Source organism: Wasmannia auropunctata, unplaced genomic scaffold (genome assembly GCF_000956235.1).
Source record: "Wasmannia auropunctata unplaced genomic scaffold, wasmannia.A_1.0 LD333494.1, whole genome shotgun sequence".
NCBI classification, from domain to species: domain Eukaryota; kingdom Metazoa; phylum Arthropoda; class Insecta; order Hymenoptera; family Formicidae; genus Wasmannia; species Wasmannia auropunctata.
Window position 1 is genome coordinate 98,952 of NW_012029396.1, and position 19,251 is coordinate 118,202.

General features: G+C 39.1%; 5 protein-coding genes across 9 annotated transcripts in view; 2 read left to right on the forward strand and 3 right to left on the reverse strand.

The window, feature by feature from the left end:
• Positions 1-11,507, forward strand: part of LOC105459906 (probable protein S-acyltransferase 23) — a 16,689-nt gene extending 5,182 nt beyond the window's left edge. The window contains exons 1-10 of one of the 3 annotated variants that reach the window (XM_011706266.1): positions 5,796-5,882; positions 8,394-8,564; positions 8,899-9,137; positions 9,253-9,367; positions 9,465-9,590; positions 9,685-10,130; positions 10,208-10,457; positions 10,525-10,697; positions 10,794-10,959; positions 11,034-11,507. In XM_011706266.1, coding sequence (XP_011704568.1) covers positions 8,971-9,137; positions 9,253-9,367; positions 9,465-9,590; positions 9,685-10,130; positions 10,208-10,457; positions 10,525-10,697; positions 10,794-10,959; positions 11,034-11,237 — 1,647 coding nt within the window. In that variant the 5' untranslated portion in view covers positions 5,796-5,882; positions 8,394-8,564; positions 8,899-8,970 and the 3' untranslated portion in view covers positions 11,238-11,507. Of the gene's footprint in view, positions 1-5,795; positions 5,883-8,234; positions 8,565-8,898; positions 9,138-9,252; positions 9,368-9,464; positions 9,591-9,684; positions 10,131-10,207; positions 10,458-10,524; positions 10,698-10,793; positions 10,960-11,033 lie in introns of those variants that run through there. The other 2 variants (XM_011706267.1, XM_011706265.1) reach the window with 2 other exon arrangements.
• On the reverse strand, positions 627-3,987 carry LOC105459909 (CCAAT/enhancer-binding protein gamma). Of its 3 annotated transcripts, none has more exons than XM_011706271.1 (4): positions 3,808-3,987; positions 1,701-1,799; positions 1,458-1,614; positions 627-1,263 (listed from the first exon to the last, which is right to left on the reverse strand). In XM_011706271.1, the coding sequence occupies exons 2-4, from the start codon at positions 1,797-1,799 to the stop codon at positions 1,154-1,156; spliced, it is 366 nt and encodes a 121-aa protein (XP_011704573.1). In that variant the 5' UTR covers positions 3,808-3,987; the 3' UTR covers positions 627-1,153. The 3 variants fall into 3 exon arrangements, with proteins under 3 accessions (XP_011704573.1, XP_011704571.1, XP_011704574.1); XM_011706269.1 differs by lacking the exon at positions 3,808-3,987 and adding an exon at positions 2,980-3,181; XM_011706272.1 differs by lacking the exon at positions 3,808-3,987 and adding an exon at positions 2,649-2,743.
• LOC105459908 (RNA polymerase II-associated factor 1 homolog) lies at positions 4,547-7,617 on the reverse strand. The gene is made up of 8 exons (XM_011706268.1): positions 7,052-7,617; positions 6,872-6,964; positions 6,460-6,784; positions 6,230-6,373; positions 6,049-6,152; positions 5,706-5,922; positions 5,370-5,619; positions 4,547-5,276 (listed from the first exon to the last, which is right to left on the reverse strand). The coding sequence occupies exons 1-8, from the start codon at positions 7,123-7,125 to the stop codon at positions 4,807-4,809; spliced, it is 1,677 nt and encodes a 558-aa protein (XP_011704570.1). The 5' UTR covers positions 7,126-7,617; the 3' UTR covers positions 4,547-4,806.
• Positions 11,508-11,640: 133 nt separating the features above from the next.
• LOC105459912 (engulfment and cell motility protein 1) lies at positions 11,641-15,807 on the reverse strand. Its single transcript, XM_011706275.1, has 8 exons — positions 15,719-15,807; positions 14,996-15,427; positions 14,392-14,685; positions 13,882-14,310; positions 13,165-13,581; positions 12,639-13,076; positions 12,257-12,563; positions 11,641-12,171 (listed from the first exon to the last, which is right to left on the reverse strand). Exons 2-8 carry the CDS (start codon positions 15,125-15,127, stop codon positions 12,008-12,010), a joined length of 2,181 nt encoding a protein of 726 aa, XP_011704577.1. The 5' UTR covers positions 15,128-15,427; positions 15,719-15,807; the 3' UTR covers positions 11,641-12,007.
• Positions 15,808-15,826: 19 nt separating this feature from the next.
• Positions 15,827-19,167, forward strand: LOC105459914 (E3 UFM1-protein ligase 1 homolog). Its single transcript, XM_011706278.1, has 5 exons — positions 15,827-15,930; positions 16,403-16,980; positions 17,215-17,361; positions 17,434-18,804; positions 18,908-19,167. Exons 1-5 carry the CDS (start codon positions 15,851-15,853, stop codon positions 19,042-19,044), a joined length of 2,313 nt encoding a protein of 770 aa, XP_011704580.1. The 5' UTR covers positions 15,827-15,850; the 3' UTR covers positions 19,045-19,167.
• Positions 19,168-19,251: the final 84 nt, after the last annotated feature.

Below are 19,251 nucleotides of genomic sequence, written 5' to 3' on the forward strand. Positions count from 1 at the left end.
GGCCTTCCGAGTGTTCGCCAATTTAATCGCGTATGATTATCTTCCTCGGCGACATATGAAAAATCCATACTTTACTAAAATGTTACAAGACAAAATAATTTCATCATCTCGTCATCTAATAATAATAAGATTATCTCAAACTCGCAATAACTTTCTCGCTCTTTAAATTACTCAAATGTAGTACAATTGTTAGAAGAATCTGATTACAAGCAGATTTAGTTAATTTTTTTCCTTTAAATTCTCCTGCGTTATTTTAATTAGCTATTACTATATACCAATAGATATTGATAAAAAGAGAGAGACTTTTATTTCAAGCAATTTCTTACAATACACTTGTGTACCAGTATAGTTAAAACAAAAATGTCTTTACTTTCGTAATTTTAAATAAACATTTACGAATATCTGTTTAATAGAGTTTAAATGTATTGTTACTATTAATTCTAAAACTATTTTGTCACCGTGTCTAATAATGTAACAGTCGTTTGATACAAACATGAAAAATTCTCAAAAATAAAAACATTTTTGATGATAATCACAAAGATTAATATATCTAAGAGTTTTTTTCTTATACCTTGATATATTACATTAATAAAATTTATTTGTATTAATAAAATAAATAATCTTAATAATTTATTATTCGGTATGTATTTAAAAGAAAATTCTTTTAATTATTTTCGTATGTACGTCACAGTAAAGTCACATCTCGCGAAAGGCGCGAATATTACACAAGATACAATTGTGCCATATAATGCTCTAATATCTGCAACATGTACGTATCAGTGACTTTTTTCATTTGTCATCATTTTTAGATCAAAGATTAATTAATCTCTATTGATTAACGATTAAAATGAACATTTTCAACTCAAATTTATCGCAAATTTTCGTCGACGGTTCCACCACGTTTCGCACTCTCGCCTCCATTAATTTTTAATAAGTTGTAAATTTAGCTGGTGATAATTCACTGACGATGCTGTAACTTCAAAGGATTGCGTTCGAAAAACGCTCTTCGCATCTGGAATCTTTTACAATGAATTTCAAGTGGAACATCTTTCCAAGACGTTCACTTGCTGTTTCGGTCGAACGAGCCAGAATATCTGTCTCGCGTTACAAATTTAATACCACGTTGATTTCTTCACGTGGAGTTCGTATAGATCTACAGCTTGGTGGTAGTCGTCTTTAGCGAATCTTCCGTGGGTTTTTCTTCTGCCAGGAGAGCATTGAGATCTAGATCTTGGATGTTTATGGAGTGTTGACTGGAACCTCCTAAAAATAAAATAACCAAATATGTAATGGGTTACATACTCCCCTAATATAAAATGTGTTTTAAACAAATAATAAATATTATTTAGGTTATATCAGAGATAAAAAAACACAAGGTAACGACGAAATTATATAATAATGATAGATTGCAAACGCGTTATGAGATTAGAAGATTTAACAATTTGTCCTAACGATACCTGCATGAGCAATAAAGAGATCCTTCAGAAACCCAAGTTCCTTGGTAAGCATTTTAATCTTCTCCTCCAACAATTCATTTTCTGTTTTCAGCTGATTTACTCGTTCCAAGGTTTGTTGCGTGCGCATTTTACTTTTCACTCTGGATCGTTTCACAGCCTGTGGGAAACGTGAGAATAATAACGATGATAGTACGCATATGCAAATAACATGTACAATTTACATTTGCAAAACTGACAAATTACCTGGTTATTCCGATCCCGCCGCTTTCGATAGTCCTCATCGCCCTCGTCTTCCATTTGTTTTTTTCGTTTGCTGTTATTTTCTTTATTTTTCGGCGCCATCTAAATTAACATGCAAAGACAAATTGTTAGTATGGCAAATTTTCAAATGATTAAAGAACCGGGAAGTTTTACAAATTAAAATTAAAATGGTAGCCAAAAGGAATAATTAATTAATTATTCCTTTCTGTTTCGTATTACAATATATCTTTTTTTTTTCCATGCTACGAAACGCTACGATTACTCAACCGCGTCACACCAATCGCGATCCCTAGAAGTAGATGCGTGACAAATATTGATATCGGTGTTTCAACGTCCGGTACAAGCCGGTCGTTACGTTAACTTTGTGCCAGTCGCGTAACGCCAATGTGCTCCGTATTTACTCAATAAGGCCTTGAGGTCGCTGTTAAGAAACCGGCCCTGACATCTTCGCGCATAGCCAGCGTGCACAGCCTCAATTCGAAAACCGCAAACGGGATTTCATTGTGACGCGCGTCTCGCGAGACGGGACCACAAATTTGATCGCGATTCGCGGAGACGGCCGGCTCATAAAAATTAAAGACCATCTCGCGGGCAAACGTCGAATTTTCATCAGCTGCGCTGCGATAGAATTGATTTAAACTAAAATCCTACATTGATAATACTTTGTACTTTTCTAAATCTCATATCTCATCTAAGGAGATATAAATAGATAGACATGTTTGATCAATCATAGCATCCATTTGCCGCCATTATGACATATTTATAATTTTACGACGTACATGTGACGTAATATATTTAAAATATTCCAAATCTGATTTTATTGCGCAGCGTCATAAATAAAAAAAAGGATCGCACACTCGAGACTGTTTCGCTTGACAAACCTGCTGATGCGCTCTTTGGAGCGTTTCTTAAAAAAATACAAAGATCTACCTCGCAATGATTTCACTCACGCATTGTTAGCGTTACAATCGCGCCCGCTCGTTTCCGCGAATTGATAACATTAAACTCTTATATAAATCTGACATCATCGACCGACCGCTTGTGCGTTATACACGGCGCTCCGTCACGTACGTATAAACGAAAAACATCGAGCCGTAATTATGCTACGTATAACGGAAAACAGCCGTGCGTGTGTTAATTATTTTTTTGACGAGTTTATTCTTTTATTATTTTATTCATGCCGCGTGTTCGCGCGATTCTTCAATTCTCACCCGTCGACATTCAACTTTCGTCAGCACGCGTAACGATCATGTCAACTCACCGGGATTTCGCCGGTCTCGGTTCCCGTGCAGCCCGTGATACCATCGTCGAGGAATCCGAACGGATGCATTCCGTTCTCGCGCGGTTTTCTGTTCCGTTCCTCCCGTGGAACGCGCGACGAAATTATGCTCGGCGCACGATAATACGGACATAAAATCATCTGTCATCGACTTGTTTACCTCGCGCCTCGCGGTGGGATGAATAGACGGTGCAGGGGGGGAGAGAGAGAGGGGGGGGGAACTAGGAAAGAGCGAGATAGCGCGCAGCAATTAGCGCGCTTTCTCAGGGTCAATGTTTTCAGCATACGCGATAAGTTTCAGCGATTGTACCAAATGGCGAATTTAAATATCCAAACGAGTACAATACGATATACGATGCGAAGCAGCCCTCCTTTCCCTACGTCGCTGAACAAAATTCAATGTGCTAAAATACGAAACAAATTTATTACAGGCAGTATCTTTAAGTATCGCGCAACGTGTCGCAACGCGTGCAACCCTAACCTGTACGTCCAAGTTTCGCATATATCGATCTGTTCGTGTTGATGCGCCTCTCTGGCACTTGATTACTTGAATATACATATTATTTTTGATTAAACATATGTATTATGTGCGTAGAGAAGAGAGAGAGAGAGAGAGAGAGAAAGAGAGCAAAACGAGCAAAGTGATACTCCGGAGCTGAAATCGCAAACAACCCGATATGCGCCGATCAGACGGCGTAATATACGTGTCCACGCACGAGGCACGTGCATTCGCTATCGCGACACGGGACGGGATGCTCGTCCACGTGGTTCTCTTTCCCACTTCTTTTATCTATTCCCAACGCTTCGTACCTTTCGTCGAATCAATTCCCTGAATCACCTCGTTCGCCTCTGCGTAGCCTCGGCACGGATAGTGGCACCTCGGCGCGAAACTGTCACAGTGTCATGTACCCTTCGGCAATTGTCGGCATCGACGCGTTCATTCGGATAGGTCGTGGGGATGACGCAATACACGAGTGTATCCTCGCAAGCCTCTCGCAAGTGCTACGCGACGCCAACGGTACGTGTGGCGCACTCCGACTGCACTGTTGATAACTATGTTGCAAGATGGCGGATTATCCTGAGAGCAGTTACATTTCTCAAATTTTTCTTCGAGCATAATTGGCAAAATTTTTGGGGACACCAAATGCTTTCTCGCGCGACATCAAAAAACTTGTACGATAAATGAAATCATCATATATCAATTTCGTCTCTTTTTTTTTTATCGTTTCATACAGTTTACATTTCGAATCGAAATGAACGCCTATTGGCGGGGAGGAAACAATAAAAATTAAGAGATTTATCATCGATTTATCGCGCTGGAATACACATGTTGTCGCTTGAAAACTTTTGAAATATAACTCCCCTTATCTTTTTTGCGCGTTCTAATTTTATTTTCCGAGATGTGCGTACCTATATGTATCGTAGAATTAAATATCATGACATTAGTCAATCTGTTTTGGAAATGTGATATGTGGATTACCTGCGGATTATCATAGAAACGATTATTTCAGTTAGCATTAAAAAAATATACATATTTTGCTCATATAAATGTTTTTTTGAAATTATTTCTTTATTTTTCGTTCCGCCGAAAACTCGTACACCCTGACGCAATGATGATACTCGCTATATATGACTACCATCAAAGAATTAATGTTTGCTCAACATACGAATATTCTGTTATTCGGCGGGACTGTTACCCGAAATATTTTCAAATAGCGATGATATAAACATTCGTCGAAATAATGATTCAGATGGAAATGATTGACATTGAAATTAATTACATTAATATTTTTGATCGCGTTTCTCGATTCACTCGCTCTCGGAGCCGCTTTCGCCGGTCGCGCTACCGGAACCGCTACCGCTACCGGTACCGGATCTCGACCTTGACCGGGACCTGGACTTGGACCGCGAGCTCGACCGAGATCTCGACGGTGACTTCGCAGGCGTTCCCGAGCGCGATCTCGACTTGGATCTAGATCTCGATGTGTTCCTCGATTGAGGACTGCCAGACCGAGATCGCGATTTACTGCGCGATTTAGACGGCGAACGCGACTCGGAACGCGAGCGCGATCGAGACGGCGATCTAGATTTGGATGGTGAACGTGAACGTGAATGCGATCGCGACCGCGAACGCGAACGCGATCTGGACCTCGACCTTGATCGCGATCTTGAGCCGGACTTGGAACGAGATCGCGAGCGGGACCTCGATCTTCTGCTGGACGCCCGCGAGGACGCTCTCGACGAGGCACGCGATCCTTCCTCGTTCTCTGCTTCGGAACCTGTGAACAAATTTTCTGGTTATCGGAAAAATTTTCAGAGCGGTGAACGATAAACGGTCTATCTTGTCTATTTTATTCATATATTAAACGAACCTTTAATTGGAATATCTTTCCCGTCTATTTTCTCCTCTTGTTGATTTTCCTGCTCCTCCTCTTCCTCCTCCTCGTCCTCGTCCTCCTCTCCCGGTGGTTCCAATTGTTTTTCTCGATATCTCTGCATTCTGAATTCGTTGGCATTTAGCGGTCGGTGACGCACTATCAGGCGCGTGTTGTTTGGCTGCTGTCCGACCTTCTGGCGCCGTTTGCTCAGTCGCACGCGCGTCTCCAATTCATTATAGTAAACCTGAAGTACACAAGTGGATTAACGACGAATTCACGGAATTATAACACGTGATGTAATAGTGCGCTCATATATACGTATATACATACCCCGTCTTGTCTTATCACAAGGAAATAATTCTCCTCGTATCCTTTCGAAGCTTTGCTCTTGACGTTCCAATTGTATTCTCTTGCCATTTTGTACTCGTATTCCTCCTCATCAGCATAGTCGAGACCAGCGGTAAAGTCTCGTCGGCGCTTCTCCAACGTTTCTTCCAACGGCAAAAAGTAAGCTACGAACTGCTCACCACTCTCGTCCATCACACCTCTACGACAAGCATCATTTTGTGCAATAATAATTTAAATTAATTCAATTGCAAGGCAAATGTAATTCTTTTCAATGCACACACTTTGCTTTCCTTTCACATTGCGTAAAATTACTGTGAGAGCTTACCGTATCATGGCTTGTGACATTTCTTCAATCTGTGCGGGTACAGATCGACCAGTTGGCGCAGGATCGGAATCGAATATGACTTGGGCACATGGATATTTCCATAACTAAAATTTATACAAGAGTAACCATAAATGTAAGGAAAGTATTAATTTTCAAACAACACAATCACTGCAATAAATACCTTGAAATCTGGATATACAGGCAATATTTCTAGAGGTACTACGTTTGGTTTACTGTAGTGTCTTTCAATTGGTTTTTTATTATCCTCAAATGTCTTTTCTATAGCTTTTATTTGACTATCGCGATCCATGTACAGTGTTTCCTCCTGATTGAAAATAATTTTAAATTTTAGATTGGAATTTACACAAATACTACAAATCAATGCATAATGCTAAAGATGATAGGTCATACCTTGAAGTTCTTTTTAATACTGTAACCAACTTTGGCTTCAACCTTGTCCGCTGTTTGCGGCTGAAATCTGGTACTCTCCGTGGAAATGTATTCCGTGCGTCTTAACCAGGAAACGCTTCTAGCATGATGCCGCGATCGTTTAGAATCTTGAGGTGTAAGAACATCCTCCTCCAGCAGCTTTTCGTCAGCCGGATCTAACTGAGCGTTCGGATCTCCCGCATATGTGTCCTTATTTATCAGATCAATTTCTACACCTAAATCATGCTCCGTCAATACTTCGTACTTATAATTACGCTCCAACGAGGTCGGATTGTACTGAATAAACCTGCGTTAGAGATATCACAAATTACTAAAATTGAAGAACAAGAAAGATGTAAGCGACTGCAGTTTGATCGAGGATCTAATTGCTCACCTGGTAGGTTCGAAGGGATAAGTTATGAATTTCGGGTCAAATGGAATATCCGGCAGCGTGTTACAATATTTCACTCTGCATATGAGCTCGGATCTGAAAAAGCGCGAGTCGAATGTAAATCGGGGCGCTGCAATTGTATTGTATTGCATTTATAGATTATCCGCTGGCATGCTTATTTACCGCTTCTCCGCTGGCCTGACCGCGCGTTTGTCCCGGTCAGCTTGATTGCTGTTGGTCTGTATGGTAGGGGCCATTTTATCACGTTGTGAACACGTCGGTCGCGAAATTCATACGTCGATCTACAGCGATCAACAATAGAATAATTCAATACTGATAACACAATATAAAAGCGACGACCAAGACTGGGCGCTACATAACCACATCGTTATACCGTTTAATTCACATTCACATTCACTACATATACAGTAACATATGGAACGGGAAGTGAGGAAGGAGTAGAGGGACGAGTCGGACAAGACAGGAATGCAGTTTCTGAATCGCGCGTCAATGTGACAAAGCGGCGACATCTCTAAGCAATTCTGCGAAACTAGTCTTTAAATTTCGCAGAGTTGTGAAAGATGTTCGTATATATCTCACTGGGTAACTCTGCTGGTGGCCACTGACATATCGAACGCGCACAACGCGTTGAATGCATCGAATGCATTTCTGGACACGACGTCAAACGCTATTTCATTATTTTGAAAAAATGTTCTTATCGCATCGATATAATTTATTTAATACAAAAAGAATTACAATATATAATAATTTATAATAAAATACAAAAATATATAAAATGATAAATATCATCAAATCTGAAAACGCGATTTATATGATATGAAAAATCTCTAAATCGGAAAACTTGTAAAATAATTTAAGATCCAAGAATTTAAAAAGTAAGTGTACACCGAGAGATATCTGCTTGAATCAAGAAGTTTAATTTAAAAATGTTTAAATTTTTATCTATATATATATGTATTGCAATGAAATAATTTATAATACATGTCAAATAAAATAAATTAAGTAGATGAAACTAAATCAAATTGCATTCAAAATCAGACTTATTATATAAATATTATATATAAATAGAATGTAAAATTCGAAATATCGAGAATATACATACATACAGCCGCAGCTAGAATAAACTCGCGGGTGTCATCGGAAACTCATACCTTAAAAAATTTCATTAATTAAATATGCAAAAAACTTTTAATTAATTCTTCATCAGATTTAATTATTTTAATAATTGAAATATTTTTCTGAGTTGGCTTTTATTACACAAAGTTTTCCTGCGGTCATTTGCGTTAGCGAGTTTAAGATATCCGCGACATGATGTCCTAATTTCTCACACGTTTCTCGCACGCAGGCGTTTCCATCGTCGCGTTATTGATTCGAATGCGCAAAACACCGAGTGGCATTCTCAGAAACGCGGACATCGTTCGTCGCGTGAGAAAAGTGTTTCCAGTCCTACGTTATCTCGTCTCAATTTCTGCAATCGTGCAAATCCGACGCGGATCCGTTTCAGGTCTGGAGGAAAAGCTGCGTTGTCGGGTGAGGCCCGGAAGACATGGTTGGGCCCAATGTTTCCTTGTGACTAACCGTCCCGGAGGGTGGAACGATCGCCGCGCAAGGCGCATCCTTCAGAACGCCTTCCGAACACGAGCGTACAAATACAGAACTCGCGACGCTGTGCAAGGTAAAAGACAAATTAAAAACGGCCCGCGACGGTACAATTAATATATAGTTGCATAAAATTATTTGTTAGATATAAAATGGAATGTGCGAATTCAGCGTTAAAAATTAAATATGTTTGAAAATGGAACAATAAGGTGGAGCAGCTAGACAAAATAGTAAACTGTGAATGACGTGGATCATGTCGATCTCGATGTCGATATTCTTCAAATACGTAGCGTATAATTAATGAAAAAAATATATTACCATTCTCAACTTGCGATATTTATTATATTATGCGCGACTTCAGTTTTTTTCTTGTAAAGCTTCATCTCGCGTGATCTCGCGTATCTTTACAGGTGTATCCTGTGAGCCCTGTAGCGGGGCCTGGCGCGGCAAGATCCGTATGGGAACTAAGCCCAGATCCCGACATGGTCGGGCATCTACCGAACAATCCGATATCCGGTCACCAGAATCATGGTGCCAGCAAGGATACGCGGCAGAGAAATCGTCCTGACGACATCTATGCGGACGAGGCTACCACTGGCCAGAGCCCCACCGATGAGACCAAACAAATTTTCGAACTGCTCAGAGCTGGGTGAGACTTTGAAAAGAGAAGAGTTACACTCACATAAAACTGAAAAAAAAAAACAACTTGCTTGAGAAAAGATAGTGCAGGAAGAATGCAAAAAGGATTATTATTTGTGTTGCAGTGAAATCGAGGTGGTCGAGGAGATGGTCGAGAAAAACGGGTTGAGTGTGCTAAGCGCGAGAGACGAATGGGGATATACACCCGCCCATTGGGCTGCCTTGGACGGCAATGTTGAAGTTAGTTTCGGCAGATTAATGTGTTACAATTAAAACCACCATTATCTCAAAATTATTAAAACGCGCTAGAAAACATAAAACCTTTTCTTTCGAACAGGTCATGAGATATTTGATAGAACGGAACGGACCCGTCGATCTCCCATGCCTTGGCACGCAAGGACCCAGGCCGATACACTGGGCCTGTCGGAAAGGTCATAGTGCGATAGTGCAATTATTATTGAAGGTATATACATAGAAAATTTCCGAAGAATTTCTTGCGTTCATCTCACGATATCTTCATATTTCGTGTTTCTATTTTTCTTCTTTTTTTTTTTCAGGCAGGAGTCGCGGTTAACGCGGCTGACTTTAAAGGCCTGACACCTCTGATGACCGCCTGCATGTTTGGCAAATTCGCGACGTCTGCCTTCCTGCTAGGATCCGGCGCGCAGGGACACTTGACGGACATAAATGGTGACACGGCGTTACACTGGGCCGCGTACAAAGGGCACGCCGAGCTCATCAAGCTGTTGATATACAGTGGGGTGGATCTGCAGAAGCCCGATTACTTCGGCTCGACACCGCTCCATCTGGCCTGTCTGTCCGGCAACGTCAGCTGCGTCCGGATCCTCTGCGAAAAGAGTAAAATCGAGCTTGAGCCGCGCGACAAAAACGGCAAGACGCCGCTGCAGCTGGCAAAGAGTCATCGCCACTCGGAGATCGTGCGCATCCTGCAGGCGGAGCAGAAGCGCCGTGCCAGATGGATACCACCCATTAACGAGCTATGGTTCGTGCTCGTCTTTTCTAAATAAAGAAATTTTGCGAGAAACAAAATGTGAAGAACCCGCGCATTTTGCTTTCAAGGGCGCTACTGTTTGGCGGAGCAGGTAACAGCAAAGGGCCGTTGCTGTTGTTTATGATATCCGTTCTGCTGTGGGGATACCCGATGTACCTGTTGAAGTGCATTCCGTTAACGTGGAATCTCTTGCGAGGCAGTCATTATTGCTTCATTTACTGGAACATCCTCATGTGGATCTCGTGGATCGTGGCTAATAGAAGAGATCCCGGTTACGTGCCGCAAAACAGCGATACCTACTACAGGGCGATAAAACAGGTATCAAAACAAGCAATATCTCTGTAAAACAATCGTAATGTATTGTAAATGTCCTGCGTTGTTTTAGATTCCCTACTTTGACAAGTGGAAGAAGCGAAATGTCTTACTGTCGCGATTATGTCACAGCTGCAGATGTTTCAGACCTCTTCGGGCTAAACACTGCAGAATTTGCAACAGATGCGTCACATATTTCGATCATCACTGTCCATTTATATATAATTGCGTTGGCCTACGGAACAGGTACGATCGACAAAAGATATATATTTGCGTACGTACATACGTACGTACTTTTATTGTATAATCCTTTTAATCCTTTAACATCCTTCTTGTTTTTAGAATGTGGTTCTTCCTGTTCGTTATGTGCGTGGCGATAAATTGCTCTTTCACGTTATACTTCGCGTGTTATTGCATTGCAATTGAGGGAATTCAACTTTTATATGTTCTCGGCGTATTGGAGGCTCTCGTCTTTTGCGGACTCGGCTGGATCCTAACGTGTACCTCGGTAGAGAATACGACATATTCGCATTATCATATTTTTTTATGTGCAAACTCTCTATCGTTATTTCTTTTCAATAGGTTCTACATGCGTGCATGAATTTAACCACCAACGAAATGTTCAATTACAAGAGGTACTCGTATTTGAGGGACAAGAAGGGCAAGTACTTGAATCCCTTCAGTCGAGGACCCATGCTTAATTTCATCGAATTTTTCCTCTGTCCGCCGGATCATCAGACAAACGATCTTCAGCATTATCATATTCTTTCAGAGGACGTTATATAAAATTCGGGAGACGTTTAAGCCTTTGAATTAGTTTATTTTACGCACTCTCTCTCTCTCTTTGTCTCGCACAGAGAAGCGCGATCACTGCGTGTACAACGATACATTATTTTTTCAAATCACGTGTACATTTGCACATAAAAAAATATTACTACTTATGAAGGATTCTCATATTTCATATCGCGCGACATTTTGCTGCCAGGGCACAAACTTGCAAAGATATAATCAAGAATTTTATAAGTTAATGTTTCAATAAATATCTTGTAAAATTAAGACTCACAATTTATTAAATGTATTATAGTTTACTCACATAGAGATTAATATAAAATACTGATAGCACAATAGAGATGAAAAATCTTATTATATAAAGTATATTACGTCAGACTGGTTATATTATCAGCTTTTCAAGTTAATTAAATTATTAAAAAAATATCGTCGACATGATTACGGTGATTCTTCTGCCTAGACGATTCTCATTTGTAGATAAATAATTTCTTAAAAAATATAATAAAAAAACTGCATATATACATAAAATTTAAAATGTTTCTTTGGTAAAAGATATATACTGCTATTTTTTATATCATTAAAATACGCTTTATACGGAAAATTGCGCAATCTAAAGAGAGAAATCTCAATCTATATCGCAACAATATATGCAAAAGATCAGAAAAAGTATAAATATTTGCAAATAAAGATCAATGGCTTTGCATGCATATAAAAAATTGATATACGGTGGAAAGTAATAATTAATAGACGGGCACGACTTACAACTTTTACTTTAACTCGTAGCAAAAGTCATAATTTGGCGGTGGTTCAGGAATCGTGGGTGGATCTTGCGGAATGTCGATCCCTTCGGCATCCAAAAGTCTTAATTTAATGTCCATGGATAGTAAAGTCTCCAAGTCATTTTCAGCCTCTTTACTAGTCATTCTATTTCCTGAAAAAAAAAAAAGAAAAAAGCAAGTGAAATATTATTCGCGTACTGCTTGCTGCTAAAAATTTAAACAGAATTTACAACTCACCGAGTAAAGCATTAATGCCGTCAGTCCAATAATCGAAGACCTGTTCATCAGGAGCAACGAAATCGAGACTAGATACTTCAACGGAGTCCAAGGCTAAAGAAAACGCCAACTGATGAGTAGTTTTTCGCCTTTGTAAATCTTTCATATGCGGACAATCCCTGCCGGTCAATAATCCTCGAATCTCGACTACCGCTAGCTTTGTGGGAAGTTCGTCTATCGTTGGCACCGATTTCTCGTCGCAGTCACCATAATGAAAGACTTTGTGATTCGGCGATAAGCGGACGTACCAGAATTTATCTTTAATCCGCTAAAAATATCGAGATCTTTATTAGAAATTCATATGTAATGTCAAACGTATCTTTATTGTCAAAGTGGCACATACTTGTCCTCTGGCACTGTATTTCATAAATCTGGTACCCTGCACCAAAAATCCTAATCGCTGCTGTTGAATCAGCTCTAGTATTTCGGGAGTAATCTGTTCTCTAAGTTCAACAATTGGCCTCGCGTGGCTCTCCCATTCCTCCCGATTTGTCCTCTCCTGTTGCCAAAGATTAGTGATCGTCGAATAAGGCAACTGTTGCAACTTGTTTTTAAACTTATCCAGTCCTGTGGGTTTACACTGAAGCGCCCTGGTAATCTGCTCACGCACAACAGAGAAGACTTTGACAAAGTCCTCCGTAGTCGCTCTCATTTCCTTCCACGTCTTATTCAACAGAACTATGCAGACGCAGTAGAATTCCTCGAAGGGATGATCGTGCGTAAAGAACATTGGATGATAAGATTGGCCCTGTTCGCTGGGTGCCTCGCCAATGCGTAACACCTAATAAAAATAATATTAATATCCAATTTACATAATACTTGCCTTATTAAACGTAATAATTTAAAGTGTTTTCTAAAATCTACCTTACCTCGCAAAGCAATTTAACAAGTTCTACACTTGTTCTGCCGAAAGGGCATTCATGCTCGTCCGCTCTGCACGAATTCTCGAGAACGACCTTCGTATAAGCTTCAGTATGATTACGCGCGAAGTATACCATACAGTCCAACGCGAGCATTCCCGGTGGAGTCTCGGTAAAGTCAAGAGCGGGATTGATGTCGTACTTGAAGCCCAATTTCTTGTAATCTTTGGCAAAAAGTCCCTGCTTGCGAGCAGCTACATCTCCACTATTCGCACCTTCCGTGTCGAAGGCGATTCTTCGTAATTCCTTTATTTTATCGTGTGCGTCTTGATCCTGTGGATCCATCTTCGCCATCATTCGTTGTTCCAAAAGACTGAGCATTAGCGTCTGCAGTACATAGAGTTGATGCGCCATTTCCGCTCCGACCTATCCGAAAGTAGAATATTTTTAGAAGAAACGTTAAAAACAACGTTAAAAACGCTAGACATAGTTCTATATTTAATGTGTGCACACACATTAAAGAATAATTAATTGAAACACAAATCCATGTAACATTACTAGCTTTAATTAAAACGAATGATTTGTTATACATATATATATATATATAAAACAAATCAATCTTAATTAAAGCTAATAATGTTACACGGGTTTGTGTTTCAATTAATTATTTTTTAAAAAGGATATAAAGGTACGTGTAACTAAAAATTTACTTATATTTAATCATACCTGTCCAGTGGATTGTATGACATTAGTCAAAAACACGTTCCTGACTTGTTTAGATTGCAATGTAGCAGAAACTGCTCGCCTCTTGTGTAGATCGGCCTTCAGAAACAGCGCGTTTATTAAAGCTATCGCATTTTGTTGAATTTGTGGATTCATGCACTGCAAGTGCATCACAAGATTAGGGAAAGTAACTTCTTTCTCCACTTGTCCATATTTCCCCGTTGAATTCAGGACTATATTCTCTAAAATACTCAGAGATGCTTCCACAATACTGGTGTCCTGAGTCACTGATTGGTTATTCACGTAGCTAGCCACTTTATTAATAAAGGGCGTTTCCAATATATCCCACGATACAATCCCATGATCCATCAATTCCACAAACGATTGAAGGGAATATGCAAGCGTGTTTCCCTTATATTTTCCACCTTCCACCTGATAAAGCAATCGTTACATAAGAAATAAGCAGTCAACAAAAGTCACATATATTCTTTTTATAAAAAAAAATTGTAATACCTGTGAAATAATTAATGCCAATCCTTTCTTATTTATAAATTCATAAGCAAAAGTCATATCTATGCTGAGTGTGCTCAGTTTTTGCAGAGCTGCTACTTTCTCTTCCACTGTCCCATTATTAAGCTTAGTCAAAATATCACTCGCTGTTTTCGAGGGTGAAAACTCCAATCTGAGAATACTGCCATTCTTCACCTCGTTCCTGTTTTTCTCCGTAATGTAGTTCTGATTGTTACTTTCCGAAAATTGTAAAGAGTACGACTCTGCGTCAGATAAACCCCATCCATTGCACAATTCCTAAAATTAAAACAAAACATTAATCATTAATATGAAATATTATCATGTAAATGTCAGCACGTATTTCACTACTTTTCCTATCATCTTTTTATACAGGATATGTCTGAAATCTAACAATATAACAACTGGAAGAGATTATTTCTTATGTCTCCGTTTCTAAAAAGGGTTGAGAGAGAGAGAGAGAGAAGGGGAGGAGGAGGGAGGGAGACAGAGAGAGAACTGGAGAATTAATCCGAATGCATTCTCTGTATAATTACAGTACATCACATACAACGTGATGAGATGATAGTAGTAATAAAATTGATTGCACCTGAATAATTCCGGCCAAAGGTTGCTTCTGATTAAACTCGATGAGCTGCGGCACCTGATCGGTCATCTGAACGGCGATTTTTACGATATTCGAATCCTTCTGGACCGGCATTTTGATCGCTTGCGTGTACATAAAAGAAGCGAGAACGAGATCCGTATGGCGAGATGCGCGACTATGATATTCCGTGCACGCCGCCGGTCCAGTTTGTTTACAATCCGTTCGCGACTTTTGACGTTTCCGCTGTCATAATATAATGATCCCGACAGCGATGCACTTACAACCAGGTCACGTGACTGCAAAGTTAGAGCAGGCGAGTCCGCATCCGCCCGTCACCGGAAACGACGTGCGACACGACATGACCGCCAATTTAAATCCTATTCAACTTTCACGTTCACTATATATAGATCATTATTCGCTAAAATTAAATTGAAGCTGCGAGAGAAAGAATTCGAATTTTTTAGAAATTAAAATTTTTCGATACCATAAGCTAATGTATGATCGATGTGCATGAAATAAAAACTGGGAGATTAATTGTAAATTTTAATCAGATTTAACATTATATTTCTTCCTTTAATTTTTCGAGACTATAAAAAAATGTCTATTTCGTTCTTAATTTTTAACTAATGCTTTCTTCATTGTAATTATATATATGTATCAATGAATGTATGTATATACAACTTCTGTCTCATGTTGAGTGTAGAAAGTGTAACGTAATGCACTTACTGAGAACAGATCGCAGTGCCATATGATAATCTGTCAATCGCAACCATCGCAACGTTTGTCGGAGCATGTTAGCAACGTCACGTTTCTCCAGTTTTAACGTTAGTTCAGAACGGCACGAGAAACGATCGAAAAATGTCCAGCGTGGATTGGGAAGAAATCAAGCGACTGGCTGCTGATTTTCAGAAGGCACAGCTCAGCTCGACCTTGCAAAAGTGAGATGCTCTTTACTCCAGTCTGATTAACCTAACCCTCTTGTTGATAACAAATTCTCAAACTGTAAATAACGTGATATTTTAGACATTTTAGAAATATATTCATGCTTGAATCACAAACGTTACATTCTTGTCACTTGACTCGTATATTTTGTATGCATTTTTGTATTATAACAGTTTGCAAGAGTTCTAAACAAGTTTAAACATATGGTATTGATAGTAACACGTTAATAAATTTATATCTGTTAGATTTAAAGGAGATATGATTTCAAGATAAATTCTATTATATTTTATTACTCTAATAAGAACACAAGAATTAATTTTTGTAATTATTATTAATGATTTTATCAAATATTTATATTTTTTACGTGTTTCATATTACTCTTCTTTATAGTACTGAAAAAAAAACCAATTAATTTTATTATAATGTCAATGAGATTTTCCTTCTAATGTAATTTAATGTATATTGTAGACTCTCGGAACGAAATTGTATAGAGATTATAACAACATTGGTAGAAAACAAGTTTCTTGACATTATATTTACCAATGATGGCAAAGAATACGTTACACCCCAGCATCTTGGGAAGGAGATCAAGGATGAGCTGTATATTCACGGTGGAAAAGTTAGTTTAGTCGACTTGGCGCAAATTCTTAATGTTAATCTGTCGCAAGTAACTAAAGCAGTAACGGAGATCGAGAAGCACAATAAAGGGCTAAAAGTGATACTGGGCCAGCTTATTGATAAGAGCTACATTAGTAAAATTGCAGAAGAGATAAATGATAAACTTGTGCAGCACGGCTGTATTAATGTGGCCGAGTTAACGCTCACTTACAATCTACCGGCTGATTTTTTACAATCGGTCGTCGAGAAGGAACTCGGAAAAATAATACATGCCACCCAAGACTCCCAAGATCCTAAAATTTTTTATACCGAAAGCTTTATTGCTAAAAATAAGGCAAAAATTAAAGGCGCGTTATCTGCCGTCACAAAGCCCACGCCATTATCTGCAATATTGGGGCAATGTGGCGTACCAGAAAGAATATTTTTCTGTAAGTACAAAAATAGTAACGTGAAAAAAGCAAGTTTTTAATATTCACATAAATGACTATTATTTTCTATATTATGCATATTCTATATTATTAAAGTACATTTAATAATATCAAGCTGTTATATTCATAAAAAAAATATAGTCCAATTTATCTTTTTATTTAGTTTTCTTACTGTTAGTACCATTCATTCCTATAATCAGGCTTCCTATTTATCTTATTATATCACTCATGTAGCAATCTTGGACAGTTTGCAAGAAGTAAAACAAGTGCCAGGAGTTGTGACTGGGAAACAGAGCGGAAATAGTATTTATATACCTACTATATACTCTAAAAGTCAAAACGAGTGGGTTGAAAACTTTTACAAGCAGAACGGATATTTAGGTAAAGTATTTATAAAAATTTCTAAGATATTCCTAAGAACATGTTCCAATTTAATCTATTCTCATCTTACAGAATATGATGCGCTCACAAGGCTCGGGATATCAGATCCATCAGGCTTTGTAAAACGCCACTTTCCGAACGAGAACATGGTCTTCCTAAAGTCAGTGGCTGTAGGAACGGTGGTAACGGATCAAGTGGACGCCAATATCGAAGAGGTTGTTGCGACCGGATCTTTCGTTGATCTGTATCCGCTTTTACCGTCTGTATTTAGCGACGAAGACGCGGAACTTCTTCTCAGATTAGCTATGAAGAAGACAAGGGTCAACGTACATGTATTTGCAAAGACAGTCGTTGTCTCTGAGGCATTTTTACAAACTTTAACTAAATCCCTCGAGGCAACAGCGGAACAAAAGGCTCGGGACATGGTGGTTAGCGGAAAATGGATTCAGTCTATCGCTGAGAATAAATTGAAATCAAAATCCGCGGATTTGATCATCGAGAATAAAGTGAGTAAAAAGGAAGAACGAAGGAAGAAGGCGGCGATTGGTAAAGCGGGCGGCGGTAGTCAAGGCAGAGAAACCAAGACGAAATCTACAAAGAAGAAGTACCTTCAGGGAAAAACGCAGGAAAATGACTCGGACGAAGACGAGACGAGGCAGACGACGATTGTGTCGTCTGCACGAAAAGGTGAGATTACATTGATATCCGTGGAAGAAGTTAAAGCGGAAATTACGAAAGACGAGAACATATCCGTCATCGAAGAAATGGCAGACGAATTGGCGTACTATTTGCAACCAAAACTCAACAAGTTCGCGTTATCATTGGCGGAGCAATTGGCGCAATCCAACAAGACTACTAATCTAAGCGAGATCGGCGAACGCCTGAACATCGTAATAACCAACATTCGAATATTCGACAAGGGTATCAAACACTTGGACAAAGCGGATCAAGCCTCGCTGACCAAATATTTGCTCAAGTCTCTGGGCCTTGATTTTGTAACGAACATATTCAAACTGGCCGCTCAGCAGAATATGTTGCAAGTAGCGGAGAATCTTACGACAGAGGCGAGGCAAAGATTGCTGCTTGAATTACCCGCGGATGTTAAGGAGCCGTTAACTGTCATTCATAAGACAGTAATGGGGGATTCGGTGGAAGATTTTTTGAACAGCGTCGACGCAGCGATGGTGGCTTGTTGTCTGGTCCTGAAAAAGTACGATAAGAAGAAGGAGCGGCCGCAGGTGCACGCTCACAGGGAAGCTCTATTAGAAGAATTGAATGCCACGCAAGATCCCGCATTAATGTTGCATCTAGTTACAAGCCTGCTTTTCACCGCTGTTACGCAAAATGCCATACATATGTCCGGCAGACATGTGACAACCGTCTTAGCGTTTCTTCAACAGCAGCTGGAACCCAATACAATGTCGACACTTTCCAGATACCATGGTACGTAACGATTTATAAGATGATCCTCAAAAGAGAACCTTTTTATAATAAAATACAATTTAATTAAAAAAATATGTATAATATATATTGCGTTTCTTTTCAGACTTAGTACTTAATTTGTTAAGTGCTCCTGATGAAAACGCAAAAATGGAAGCCTCCAGAGCCTTGGAGGAAGGATTGGTGGACATAAAAAATATTGCAAACAATTTCAAGCAACATGTAAAAATCGACAAGTCCTGAGAAAGTTACACAAATGGTTGTACAATACGAATGATGTAATATAGTCCATTTTATGTATTTGTTATATAATATCAATTAATATTAATATCGTACTTTATAATAAAACAAAATATGTATGTTAACAATTAAAAAAATGAAACCGTGACTTTATTGATGTGTATATATATATATATATAGATTGAGACACTTTCTGCGATATGCGATAAA

Coding starts and splice junctions, on each gene's coding strand:
- LOC105459909 (XM_011706269.1), bottom strand. CDS start 3,138: ATGATTTTATGTCCGTATTATCGTGCGCCGAGCATAATTTCGTCGCGC. Junction 1,800..2,979: donor CCGAGACCGGCGAAATCCCG/GTGAGTTGACAT, acceptor ATGTTAATTTAG/ATGGCGCCGAAAAATAAAGA. Junction 1,615..1,700: donor GGCGGGATCGGAATAACCAG/GTAATTTGTCAG, acceptor CGTTTCCCACAG/GCTGTGAAACGATCCAGAGT.
- LOC105459908 (XM_011706268.1), bottom strand. CDS start 7,125: ATGGCCCCTACCATACAGACCAACAGCAATCAAGCTGACCGGGACAAA. Junction 6,153..6,229: donor CTGTATATCCAGATTTCAAG/GTATTTATTGCA, acceptor TATAAATTTTAG/TTATGGAAATATCCATGTGC. Junction 5,620..5,705: donor TTGTGATAAGACAAGACGGG/GTATGTATATAC, acceptor TGTGTACTTCAG/GTTTACTATAATGAATTGGA.
- LOC105459912 (XM_011706275.1), bottom strand. CDS start 15,127: ATGTACACGCAAGCGATCAAAATGCCGGTCCAGAAGGATTCGAATATC. Junction 13,077..13,164: donor TTGTTAAATTGCTTTGCGAG/GTAAGGTAGATT, acceptor TATTTTTATTAG/GTGTTACGCATTGGCGAGGC. Junction 12,564..12,638: donor AATACAGTGCCAGAGGACAA/GTATGTGCCACT, acceptor CGATATTTTTAG/CGGATTAAAGATAAATTCTG.
- LOC105459914 (XM_011706278.1), top strand. CDS start 15,851: ATGTCCAGCGTGGATTGGGAAGAAATCAAGCGACTGGCTGCTGATTTT. Junction 15,931..16,402: donor CTCAGCTCGACCTTGCAAAA/GTGAGATGCTCT, acceptor TGTATATTGTAG/ACTCTCGGAACGAAATTGTA. Junction 18,805..18,907: donor GACACTTTCCAGATACCATG/GTACGTAACGAT, acceptor GTTTCTTTTCAG/ACTTAGTACTTAATTTGTTA.